Below are 14,276 nucleotides of genomic sequence, written 5' to 3' on the forward strand. Positions count from 1 at the left end.
GGAAAGAGAGAGTAAAAGCAAGACATCAACCCCCGGAAGAGATGGCCATGACACATATCACAAATATTTTCTCCTCTCAAGACTTTGGGCGTGTTTTTCAAGCCATCTGGTCTGGGACTTGACCTGTGCAGTTGGTCATGCAGGATCCAGCCACCTTAACCTCCATACCACCAGGTGGCCCTTGGTTGTTCACCATTTTTCAAGTCTGTATATACTTCATTCCTCTAGTTTTATTACCTCACTTTATAAATGCAGAGCTCAGGCTCAGAGAGGTTGTATAACTCATTAGATCCTATGTAACAATGCTAACTAAGCAGAAAAAATGGGATCCACACCAAGCAGCCTTCATTCTTAACCATGCTAACTATGGAGGCCATGATTAAAAGTCCAGAAAAAGAGGAAACTAATCATTCAACTGAAAGGGGGGGAGGATGTTTTGAGGGAAGGTCTTATAAAAGAGTTGAAAAAAAAAAAATTAGTAGGATTCTTCCAGGGGAGAATAACAGGTAAACTGTGTTAGGACAAAATAGCATCTCCCAAAATGGAAGAGTGCATATGTATTTGAGCAGTGGGAAATGATTAAGTGTGAGAGTGAAGTTGAGGACCTACAAAAGTTTGTTTGGAATCAGCCTTTCTCCATGTTCCCAGTTCCTGAAACAGTAAAATAAAAACTGCAAGTAAGGAACTCAAAATTCCTCCTTCAACTATGACCAAGTCCTTCCTTCAACTATGACCAAGTCATAGTAACCAACACCACACCTACCAGTTCCTCATTGTTTAGTGAAGTCCTAATCACCATCGCCAGAGAGAGTCCAGATTTCCGGGCAGCCAGTGTCTAAAATAAACAGAATTTTAACTCGTAAATACATGGGATGGTTGCCACATACATATTTCTGACCAGAATGTTGAAATGTAAGAATATTGGCTATCACTGTTCGTGTTTTAGTTGACAGGGATCTACCATTTTAGTACTCTGCCAATTCACCCAGAATATGGAATTATGGACCACTAAAGTGGAAAAAAAATGTCTTAGAGAGCATCAGACTCAATAACACATTTTATTTGTTATAAAATGGAGGCAAGTTAGACAAGATGGCCAGTCTAAGGCTTCCAGGCTAGCAAGAAACTTCTAGAACTTTGTCATGATCACGTTCCTTCACAAAGCATGGCTACTGAAACAGAGCAGCCTGACTTATGTGATGGCTTCGGATCGCAGTCGGTGCTGGATGTTTTCCGAGTGTCTGCAAGTCCATAGACTGTGCCTGCATACCTAGTCAGGATATTTTCTTTCAAGTGCCCATTTTATCTACTGAGAAACATTGTGCTCAGATTCATTTTCTTCAGTTAATGCTGATAACTTAGGTAACTGTTTTTCCCTTTTTTGTTTTTATATATTTCTCAGACCATCAGATCTGGGACTTGAGCTGCGTGATTGGCTTTGTGGGAATCCAGCACCTTCACCGCCTTGCCACCTGCTGGCCCTATCTTACATTCGTATGCAAACAAATCTCTTAGCTTCCTCTAATGAGTAAGAACATAGGTATTTATGTTTCAGTGTTTGGCTTATTTCACTTGTATCATTTGCTTCCGTTTTATCCACGCTGCCTCCAATGAGAGGATTTCATCCTTTTCTTACAGCTGAGTAGCACTCCAACTTAAGTAATCTTTAAAAAATAGTCAAATCCCCTTAGTACCCCCAAATATAGAATAAAAGAGCCATCACCTGGTTCTCCTCAAAATCTATGCAACAGAAACCTCCAGCACTGAGTAGTGCTATAGGGAACGTTAGAAATCAGAATCTCTATAACTATTAATGCAGTTAACCCATTAGGAACAAAGGGAGGTCATAACGAAATAATACATCTCTGTTTGTCCCTACTCCCATTACTCCCATGTGATTCTTCCCATGTGCATCTTCCAAGCTACAAAGCCATACGTTCAGATAAAGTTTAGCACACACTCTAGTAAGGACGCCAGTCTTCACCCATTTCCACCCCATCATGTCAACCTACAGAAAGCTCGCCTCCAAGAGTTTGCTCAAGATTACCTTTCTGCTTCTGTCCCATCCTGTCCCTGACATGCTGTGGTGTGCTATTTCAGTCCGTGTTTGCACTTATTCTGAACATAACTTGGCCTGTCTTTCAAAAGTGAACTACATGTGAAATTCTTGGAGAACCCAAACTTAATCTTGTACAATCTGCCCCTTTTTATTTCTCCATCTTGCCCTCTTTTACCCCATGAGTAAACGCAATGTATGTTTGAGAAGAATGGCAAATATTAATTAAATAAGTTGAAAAGCACTTACCATGGCCTGAAGATTCCGGAAGGGAGAGAAAACAAAGTACAAATATTCAGAATAATGAAAAGTGGAAAAAGATGATAATAATATTAAATGAGCTTAACACTTTAATGTCCACACTACAATGACATAAATATGAGCAAACTGCATTACTCATCATACTCTCCATCATAAGATCATTCTAGCCAAGATCTTATCTTAAAACCAGAGTGAAGACTTTCAGATGAAGGTTTTCCTAGCCAACTTAAAAAGTATCATTATCAAAAAATTATGGGTGTCTTTGCTAAAAGTGAAATTTGCTAAACGTGTCTTTGCTAAAAGTGAATTTCTTAGGGGCAAAACATCGTTTTTCATGTCACAAACTATTAAGAATGTTCCTATAGAAAATGTGAAAACATTTTGAATGATAGAAGACACCTTTATTTTTCATGATGACAAGCTGGTTTTTATTTTTTTTTGCTTTTTGCTTTTGTTTCTTACAATCTAATATACACCATTATCAATTCTTTGCATTTCTAGGTGGTATATAGTATAGTTCATTACAGGAGAGTGAATTCAGAGCCATATTCAAAACTAATAAAGATTTTAATGGCTTTTTTTTCATGGTTTTCTTTACACAGAAGTTTATTAATTTGGACAGAATTGATCTTAATATAATCGAATAAGGAACTGATAGAAAAAAGTATGCAAGTCTACTGAGTTTAGATGAAGAAGTTCAGATCAAGTCTGAAACTTAAAAATTAAACCTGTGGTCATTCATAACATTAGACACATCAAAGCCCTGTTGCAGCAGTTTGCTTTACAGGCTGTGAGGTTTCTTTTGCTCAATAATAGGGTCATTTTCACTAAACTAGTCATTTCAATGAATTGAAATTCAATAACAGGCTAGAATTACTGCCTTCACCTAACTGATATTAAGGAATTAATAAATATGATACTTAATAGAGTCTGGCTGTATGTGTTTTATCAAATGCTTACAGGCTAGGCAAGTAATAAACAGGACTACATTACATTTTAACAAAGCAAAAGCCAACACATGCAATCAAAGAGAAAAAAACAGGAGCAACTTACCACATCCCGTACAATAGGCAAAGTTTTTTTCCTGCGGAGATCGGGCATACTGTCGATACCATAGAGGCCCCTCCCAGCCCTGAAAGGGGTATAAAAGCAATTATTTCAACACGTATAATGATTTCTTATGAGAAAAAAAAATCCACTGTTCACAGTATTAGGCTCTGAAAAGATTAAATAGATAACATGCTTTAATAGTCTGCAAAGTAACAAATTTCTAAGACTCTAGACTTGGATGAGAGAAAGACTCTAGCTAGCATACCCGCTGATCGTTTGCCTTCATGAATATTTCCATGTGTTGAAACTTTAAGATACATGACCTAGTTGAATGCACTGCTTTTGTTTTTTTTGTTTTTGTTTTTTGTTGTTTTTGGAGAGATTTTCGCTATAGGGCGCGTGCGCTCGCCAGACAGACAGAGAGAGACATAGAGAGAGAAAGCGAGAAATCACCCCCCGGGGGGGATGGTCATGCCTCAATCTCTTCTCCTCCATTCTCCTCTGGGATCTTAGGCACGCACGCACACACGCCCGGCGTGAGTTTTAAGCCACCGGGTCAGGACACGAACCGCAGTCGACTATGTGGGAGTCCAGAGACATAGCCATTACGCTAACTGCTGGTTCCCATTACACTGCTTTTTCATCAATATCAACAGAGAGAAGCATCAAAATTGTTAAGTATATAGAATTTTGTACCTCCAAAAAGATACAGAATCAAACCATTTTTGGTCTGTCTGCAATGATAAAGAAATTACCTTCATTATGAAATATGCCGTTTTTTGTGTGCTTCATCTTCATGCATTAAACTCTAAATGGCATCTCAAAGAGCCATGAATAAACTAAAAATTTTAGTAATTACCATTAAGCTAGAAATTCTATTCATCTGAATTTATCCCACAGATAAATGCACAGAATTATAAAACTTGCAAGGAGGTTCCTTGCAATGTTTTATGTAATAGCAACATAAGATCAGGAACCTAAATACTCATCAATAATATACTGATTAAGCGAATAAAAGGAAGAGTTAGAGTGACTAAGATGAATGAGTATGTATGCATATAAAAAATACAAATATAGGGGACCAGCAGTTAGCGTAATGGCTATGTCGCTGGACTCCCATGTAGTCGACCGCGGTTCGCGTCCTAGACCTGGTGGCTTAAAACTCACGCCGAGTGCGTGCACGTGCGTGCACAAGATCCCAAGAGGAGAATGGAGGAGAAGGGATTGCAGAGTGGCCATCCCCCCTGGGGGGTGATTTCTAGCTTTCTGTCTCTCTGTCTCTCTCTGTCTGTCTGGCGAGTGCACATGCCCTCTAAGTAAAAACCTCTCAAAAAAAAAAAGAATAAAAAAAACAAATAAATTAAATTAATGGAATAATATTGTATATTACTAAGTTAAGGATACTCTTATATATGCATGTGGCTAAATATGCACAGAAAATATCTAGAAGGATAGTTATAAAACTGGTAACCATAGTTACCTCACGGCGTAAAATCATATGAGAAGACCCACTAGGTCATAAACTTGGAAAAGTTCTATACTTTTATGATAAATGTGTATCATTTTGCAATTAAAATAATCTTAAAGTTGTATGAATATTTGTTTATTAAAAAATTGAGACAACTATATTGAATTTGATTTTTATTGCATCAAATTGAGTCATCTTATGCAGCAAAGAGTAACCCAAACTACTGACGATTTGACCCACTAGAACTACAAACCTTACTGACTCCTTGCTGAGAGTCAGTTTATTCATTATCAACTGCATGGTTCATGCCCCTGGGTTAGCTAGGTAGCCCTGACATCGGAACAGGTTATACCAGCCAGTTATAGGTTATCAGCCTATTACAGTTCACCTGTTCATTGACAGAAAGATGGCCTCTATGTTCTCGCTGCTTAGTTTATTAAAGGGCAACTTCCTGTCTCCTTGGATTTTTCTAAGAGCCCTGGTCTTCAACACTTTCTGAAGAATCTATTTCTAGCTTTGTAATCCTGGATACTTCACTTGATTCATCATCTAATATGTGTAAAATAGTATAAAAGCAAAACAGTAATAAAGATAAAATGGTAATAAATAAATGGCAACAATTCATAACTTACATGTTGAGAAATGAGTTTCCAATGTAATAATTGTGAAATTTAAAACCATTATACAAGAACAAGGAGGATATCAGGGAAGAGCAGATTGAGTTATGGTCATGTATTTCAACAAAATTGCTTTTAGTTTTGATGACAGTAAGGAAAAACAATAAATGTAGAGCAGAGATCAAGAAAGACAAAAAGATAGAAAGGGAAAACAAGGGAAGAGGATATACGCATGGGAAGAGAGGACCTCACGTATTTATTCTATGAAATGGAGGTTAATGTAGTCTCTTTCATTGTCCAGAGTAATGCCAGTTGGCACCTTGAGGACAAGGGCTGTGATAGCCACAGGGAGTCAAAGCTTGGGAATTTGGGTCACATAAAAGAGTCATTGGCAGCATGTTTTCTTTCTCTATTTTGGATGATGCTTCTGTGTTTCCAAGTTCTCCTTTTTAAATTACTTACGCATTTATTTAATTTTGAAGTTCTTCCCCTTTATGAGTCAGAGACAGAGAGAGACAGAGAGACAGGTACTCCCAACAGGGTCTTTGTACTGTGATCCAGCCCCAGGTTTAGCCAGTCCCAGATCATGGGCATATGTATGCCCAGTGTTTTCAGGAGGTGTCCAGATGCAAGTCCAGAATCGTCCCATGTGGATCAGTCTCACGGTGTTGCGTTACTATTATAATAACACCCACCCACCCTTTGTTTATTTTCAATGGACAAATAAGAATTATGTATACATATATGGAATACAATGTGATGCATTGCTCTATGTATACACTGTAGAAAGACTTGGGACCAGCACTTAGCGTAATAGTTATGTCACTGGGACTTCCATGTAGTCGACCGCGGTTCGAGTCCCGGACTCGGTGGCTTAAACTCACTCTGGGCGCGTGTGCATGCGTGCCCAAGATCCTGAGAGGAGAATGGAGGAGAAGGGATTGCGGCGTGGCCATCCCCCTTGAAGGGTGATTTCTCACTTTCTGTCTCCTGGCTCTCTCTTTCTGGCGAGCGCACACACCCTAAAGCAAAAACCTCTCCAAAAAAAAAAAAAAAGAAAGAAAGAAAGACAATTAAGCTGTTCAACACATCAATGCCTCTCCAACTTTTCTTTGTTTTCTGTGGTGAGACAGTTAAATGCTCTTTTGTACTTCAAGTAACTATCAGAGTGAGGAAAAAGCACAACGAACGAACATGTTTTCCTTCATGTTCATCTTAAGAAAGCACATCAACTATATGGACTGCTGCGTCCGTGTAATGCCTGCTTCCTTCCTGCCCTCTTCCATATTCCCTCCCCCCACCAGCTCACGCTTACCTTCCCCAAGATGTCAAATCCAGGAGAAAAGGGCTGTGTGACTGAACTTCGAGTAACTTTTCCAATGTCATTTGTTCACATTTTAGGCAATAATTCTAAGCCATTTCTACTTTCTCCTCTTTGTGAACAGTATTAATAATGACATGAAGTGTACATTAATAAATATCCTTCTACCACATTACATACCAATCATACTAACTAGCTGCTTCAAAGTGTTTTGAAATGTTTTGACTGCTAAATAATGTGGCTTTTACAGCTATGTAAAGAAACATGTTCAGTTGAGATAATGACTGAGAAAGTGAGTTATAAACTGCAAAGTGTTATATAAATGAATTGTCTATTTTCTTCCTGTCAATAGTCATTTATTTCTTTTGTGTTTTCCTTCTCAGGGAACTTAACTGAAGTTTCCAAGGAGCACCCAGAATCTTGAGTCAGCTCTATATATTCACAAATTGTGGGAAAATTCTACATACTTGTATTTCTAAGCCTAACACTTTACTCCTCCGTCTCGTCAGAGAAGAAATATCCAAAGACCTGCGTCAGATCTGAGTCTTACAGAATAATGAACCCAAGTTAGAAGACATGCACCTAAAATTCATCTCTGCCCCTTCAGATTTCGACACTTAATTTTACTGAACTTACCTTCTGTAATTTGAAAAACTGCAACACATTAAAAAGTGTACTTTTGACCTTGGAGACAGCCTCAAAAATGTTATTAACAGGTTATGTCTCCTAATACGTTCATATTTTCATCATTATTATAAGAAGTTTATAACAACATACACTTTCACAAACCTATCCATCAACTAATAAAAAAGCTTTTATGGCAAATCTAGACCTTAAAGAAAAAAAGAAAAGAAACCGCCTCATGCTTTGCCTCATGTATAGGGAAATGCTAGATAAACACTGTGAAGTTCTACACAAATACAAATCAATACTTCTGCCATATTTATTGGGAGGCTTCCAAACCAAAAGAGATCGGGGAGAGATTAAATAATAGAAGATAAAAAAAAAATAGAACATAGTGAAAACTGGAAATATCAGTAGATAAATAAGTCATTGGCATTGCAGGTGAGAGGTCAAGTTCATGCATGGTGGTTAAAATCTAGAAGAAACTATGTAGGGTTAATGACAAGGAAATCAGAGGTAGTCATCAAAATAGGCCATAGCCTATAAGTAACTGTGAAGGTGAGGTCTGAATCTAGGGAACAAGCTGTTTGATTTCAGACCTTTTGGGTATAGCTGCTTGCATTAAAATGGCCCTGACTCTAGCTAGCCAACTAGCTCCCAATAGCTAACATGCATGTGGTTTTATGTGGTGCCAGATAACACGAACAATTATAGCTATCATTTACAGAGTGTTTATCATTGTAAGCACTTTATCTGCATTATTTCATTTTATTTTTAAATATACTGTGAAGCACAGGTACAATTATATTCCTCATTTTATGCATAAGAAAATGGAGACATAGAATTCTTCAAAATCATCCCCAAGATCACAGCCTAGTTCCAAAATGGCAGGGTTAGGACTTGAATCCAGACTCTAAAGATCACCATGCCCCACTGCTGGTATGATTGGATCATCTCATACCTACAACATTATATGAGTTACTGCCTATAATAAATCCCACTTAAGTCCCATTTAATTTTATGTACATGTTGTGTATATATCTATATATTTGCTACAGGGCATGTGCACTCACCAAAGAGAAGCAAAGAGAGAGGAAGGGAGAAATAACTCCCTCACCCAAGGGGAGATGGTATATTCCCTCCTGCTCTACTCACCCTGTGGGATTTTGAGCATGTGTACACACGTGTCTGGCATGATTTTCAATCTACTGGGTCTGGGACTCAAACTGCATAGTTGGTCATGTAAGATCCAGTCACCTATGGAACACTTAATGAAACTAAAGTGAAACAACTTAACTTACTGAGGACAAACCACACAACTAGTATACAGCCGAATTAGATTTCCACTTCAGAACGGTTTATCCTCAAACCTCATGTTCTTAATTTTTTTTTTATTTTTTTGGAGAGAGATTTTCACTGTAGGGCGCGTGCGCTCGCCAGACAGACAGAGAGAGACATAGAGACAGAAAGCGAGAAATCACCCCCCCAGGGGGGATGGTCACGCCGCAATCCCTTCTCCTCCATTCTCCTCTCGGGATCTTGGGCACGCACGCACACGCGCCCGGCATGAGTTTTAAGCCACCGGGTCCGGGACACGAACTGCGGTCGACTACGTGGGAGTCCAGCGACATAGCCATTACGCTAACTGCTGGTTCCCTCATGTTCTTAATTTTTAAATTTAATTTAATTTAATTTAATTTTTGGCTAGGAGGAAATAAGAGGCTTATCCCAATGCTGTCACTATTTGTTATTTGGGTTTTTTTTCAGTGTACTTTAATAAAATATTATCTTCACATCAGAAACTGAGTCCCTATAGAAGATAGCCCCAGTCCTTCCCAAGCCATTCCCCTCCAATTATTCAAATGTCCTTCCTAGGGAAAGGAGCCTTTTAGACTAATAGCATTTATATATAATGGGATAAGAAAGTGAGGAAACCTAAGGGAATATCTGAAAAGTCAATGCTCATATAAAATAACAAAATGGATATAACCTTTAGGCTAAATTAAGTAAGATGTAGTCTAATTGAACATTTGCAATATTATATAGTATTGGAAAATAATTTTCAATTGGCAAATTATAACTATATCCATACATATGGAGCAACATAATTTTTTTAATTTATGTTTTAGGTTTTTGCCATTGGACACATGCACTCACCAGACATCAGAGAGAGACAGAGAAAGAGAAACTGAGAAATTATCCCCCAGGAGGGATAGTCATGCCACAATCCCTTCCTCTCCATTCTCTTCCTGGAATTTTAGGCATAAACACGGGCCCAGCATGCTTTTCAAGTCTCCAGGTATGGGGTTTGAACTACCATTGGCCATGTCTAGCACCTTAACCACCACACCACCTGCTGGCCCCACAATGTAATGCTTTGATATATGTATACACCATTGAATCATCAGATCAGGCTAATTACATATATATCACTTTTATTTGTTTTTTTGTGGTGAGACTTTTGAAATTCATACTCATAGCTGACATAGTTTTAATATGCTCAGATGTTTTGTTTCTTAATTCTTTCCATAATTATATTAAAAGGGGTTTACTAAATTTAATATAAGCTGAAATATAAAAGCACATTGCTATTTATTTGACTCAAATTTCATCAACTTGTTACAAAATAAAAACAGTGACACAGTCTATCACTTTTTAGAAAACTGATGTTTATGTAGAAGAGATAAAAGTTAATTTCACTATGTAAATATGTGTTTTTATTTTAATCCACAATTGACTTGATAACAGAGTAAATGTATACAAATTGTGAAGGAACTCCCAAGAAGGCACTAGGAGAGTTTCACATGAAAACTATCAAAAGCAGGTACCCGTAAAAATGCTTAACGTCACTAATCGTCAGGGAAATAAAAATTAAAACCACAATGAGATACGATCTCATATGTGTTAAAATGTCTTATCAAAAAGACAAAAATACATGTTAGTGAAGGTGTGAAGAGAAGGCAACTCTTCCACATTATTGGTGGGAATGTCAATTAGTACAGCTGTTGAGAAAACAATTATGAGATTCCTGGAAGAATTAAAATAGAACTTCCATTTGACCCACCGCCCCACTGCTAGGTACTTATTCAAAGGAAATGAATGACATGTCAAAAAAGAAAGTACCTGCACTCCTATGTTTATTGCAGACTTAATCGCAATGGCCATGACATGGAATCACCTTAGGTATCCCTCAAAGAATACATGAAGAAATGTGGTTATGTACACATGAACTACTACTCAGCCTTACACAAGAGGGAAATTCTGAGATTTGTAACAATATGGGTACACTTAGAGGACATTATGTTAAGTTAAACAAACCAAGCAGAGTAAAACCAAATCCCACATGATCTTACTCATGTGCAATATAAAAAAGATCACTTTTGTAGAACTAAAGAGTGAAATGGTGGCTACTGGGTTGGAGGCACTTTGTGGAAATTGAGGGTGGAGAGATACTGGCTAATGGATACAAAATATCAGATGAGAGGAATAAGTTCAAAAGATCTATCCTACGGAACGGTGACTATAATTGATAACAATATATTGTATTCCTGAAAAATGCAATGGATGCTAAGTATTCTCCCCACAAAAATGATAACTATGAGCAGTAAAAAGTACATGTTAACTAGCTATATTTAGTTATTTCATAATGTATATATACTCCAAAACATCATGTTGTGAATCATATACATGAGATTATATTTCAATTTATAACAATTATAATAATAATAATAATAACTTAAAAAGAAGTGCTAAAATTATTTAAAAACTAAACTTCCAAGTAGCTTTTCCTAGATTAGATCTGTCTATGGGATAAAGGTGTGCTATTTTCACAAATGGATGTCTGACAGCTAGCTTGATCTGTTACTGGGTTGCTAACAGAAAAATCTGAGCCTGTGTGATTTTATAAAGAAGGTAGAAGATTATTCACAAAACTCACAGTTCTGGGAGCTGGCAAGTCCGAAGGCATAGATCAACAGCCTGTCTGACAAAAGCACCGAGGATGGTGGGCACATGCAGAGAGAGACAAACAGCTTGCTCTCTCTTTTATAGCAATCAACTTTCATGAGAACCAACTTCTTATGAGATCTAAACCTCATAGAGTTTCTCAAGACATCATTAATTTATTCATGAGACTGTTGCCTCCATGATGCAATCACCATGAACCAATCACTGCCCACAGTCGTACCACCTTCCAACACTGAATTCTAAAACACGAAACAACGGCTAATGGGCTAACATTCATAGACAAGCTAATCTATAGTACACATCATAAAATTGGTAGCTTTATTCATATCCGAAGGAGTTCTTACATTTTATTTTTAGGAGCCAGCTGTTTGCATGATGGTTAGGGCATCTGGATCCCACATGACTGACTGCACAGCTCAAATCCTGGCCCTGGTGGCTTGAAACACACATACCAGGCTTACATGAATGTGTGGCCAAAATCTCAAGAAGATAATGGAGAAGGGATTGCATTGTGGTCCTCCTCCCTGGAGAGGGGTGCTTTCTCTCTCTCTCTCTCTCTCTCTCTCTCTCTCTCTGGCAAGCATACATGCCCTATAGCAAATTACCAAATAAATAAATAAATAAATAAATAAATAAGCCAGAAAATGTGTGTGTTGGAGAAAGGGGAGGGAGGGTAAGGCAGTGAGAGGAGAGAAAGCGAGAAAGTACTCCAAATAGGAATGGTCATACTTCATTCCCTTCTCCTCCGTCTCTCCCTCCTTTTGGATTTTGGACATACATATACATATGCCTAGCTTGTTTCAAGCTACCGATTCTGGGACTTGAACTGAATGGTTGGCCACGTAGGATCCAGCCACCTCACCATGCCACAGGTAGGCCCAGGAGTTGTTAAATTAATTGAAGACTAAAGGCCTAAAAACAAATGCATAGTATTTTTTTCTGTGTTTCCAAGACAATTATTGGATATGACTATGTAATTAATCTTTTTTAGCATTCTGGAATCTAGGCAGTATAAAAGATGAGTAATAAATCTCTCTAAACCCTTTCCTTTAAGACAACTTCTCTTTCTCACTTTTAAAAAAAGTTCTTTGTATTTATTTTGTTATTTAATGTTAAACATGTAATAGTCCATTTTACTTTTTATTATATATGTTACATACAATAAACCAAATTTTCTTGATGACTTATATACTTCATTTAAGTATTCACCTGCTAAATATTAGCTATTCAGGATGTTTTCTTTCCTTCTCTTTTTTCCTATTATTGTAAACACTAAATGAATATTTGTGTTTGTGTAACTGATGACTCACCCCCTACATTCATCACCAATTCCTAAGGATTTTTTTATTCCACATATTATCAAAGCGAAGATGCCATCTGTTATAAGATACAGCAGTATTTTAAATGCCGTTATGAAAAAAACCTGCAATTAAATTATGACACCATGCTTTGTTAGCAATTGAAATTTATATTTAAGGCCCTCTTAAACTGACTTAATCTATGACATAGATTTTTGTCACTTATCAGTAAGTTTTTCCTATACACAAAAAAGAAAATATAATCAAAATAAAAGTTTTTTTTAAAATCTCTCTTTCAGAGTTCAACTTTTTTTCTTCTTTTTTTGGAGAGGTTTTTGCTATAGGGCGTGTGTATGCTCGCCAGAAAGAGAGAGACATAGAGACAGAAAGTGAGAAATCACCTCCCAGGGGGGATGGGCACACCGCAATCCCTTCTCCTCCATTCTTCCCTTGGGATCTTGGGCACGCGTGCACATGTACCCAGTGTGAGTTTAAGCCACTGGGTCTGGGACTCAAACTGTGGTGGGCTACATGGGAGTTCAGCAACATAGCCATTACGCTAACTGCTGGCCCCTGGAGTTCAACTTTTTAAAAGAGAAGTTCTCGCCTTGGTGCAATGCAGTAAGAGATGCTGGCCCTCTAGTTTCCTCTCTTTCCACTCTCCTATCTACTTCCATTCCCACCCTCCGAAACTCCTAGCAGTTCCCTGGGGCACCATGCTATTTCACACATTTCTGTCTTTATATTACAACTCCTTTCACTGGAAACTCCTCGCCAAGCAGTATAGACTATCACCTATTCACTTCTGAAATAAAACTTGAACTCTCATTGGTCCATAAGGTAGGTGCAAGTGGCTTCTGCCCGTCTTAAGCAATGGTCCCCTCCACAGCCTTAACGTCAGGGCTTCTCGCTGCGGAGGGCTGGGGACTAAGGGAGGAGAAGTGTAAAGGTAGGGCTCCTCCTGCTCCTGGCTCTCAGCCCCTGTGTGGCTTGAATGGTAAATATTTGTCACTGACAGAAGGATGTCCTACTTTGTGGTTCAACTAGGCAAAAAATATCTGAGAACCTTTGTTCTAAGTCTTCTGTCCTAGCCCTAATAACACTATATTCTGCTTTTTTGTTTATGGGAAAATGTCCCAATTTGAATACATATTTCAAAACATTAAAAAATAAATCTAAATTATTTCTACTTCCCTAGGATCAACTCTGGCACGTAACAGGGGTGAGTGAAAAGCAGAGGCACAAGTAAAGAGGCCTTGCCCCTGGAGAGATTTAATATTAAATAAACCACAGTCTTGTTTAAAAAGTTACATTTTTATCTCTAAAATAACACCTGGAAAGAGCAAGACAGAGCCTGAAGACCAGGGAGAAAAAATCACAGACCTCACACTAAACAGGATTAGTTGGCAAAGACTGAGCCAGAGGAAAGATGATAGGAGCCCAGAACTTACTAGGCCGGTAAATATTTTATAACCTCTAAGAACCTCAGCTATCTCATAAGGAAAATGAAAGGTTACCAGCCTTAGAGCATTGGTAGAAGCACTGATTGAGATAATACATGTAAGCAGATTATATATTATTGGTAGCAATGACTTTATCATAGACTGGTATAGAG

General features: G+C 37.9%; 1 protein-coding gene across 1 annotated transcript in view; it reads right to left on the bottom strand.

Moving 5' to 3' along the window:
* Window positions 1–14,276, bottom strand: part of UNC13C (unc-13 homolog C) — a 656,973-nt gene that overhangs the window by 423,001 nt on the left and 219,696 nt on the right. The window contains exons 4-6 of the mRNA XM_006149494.1: window positions 3,371–3,449; window positions 2,306–2,311; window positions 764–835 (exon numbers count right to left, since the gene is read on the bottom strand). Coding sequence (XP_006149556.1) covers window positions 764–835; window positions 2,306–2,311; window positions 3,371–3,449 — 157 coding nt within the window. The remainder of the gene's footprint in view (window positions 1–763; window positions 836–2,305; window positions 2,312–3,370; window positions 3,450–14,276) is intronic.

The sequence above is a fragment of the Tupaia chinensis genome, unplaced genomic scaffold (genome assembly GCF_000334495.1).
Source record: "Tupaia chinensis unplaced genomic scaffold, TupChi_1.0 Scaffold000266_1, whole genome shotgun sequence".
NCBI lineage: Eukaryota > Metazoa > Chordata > Mammalia > Scandentia > Tupaiidae > Tupaia > Tupaia belangeri.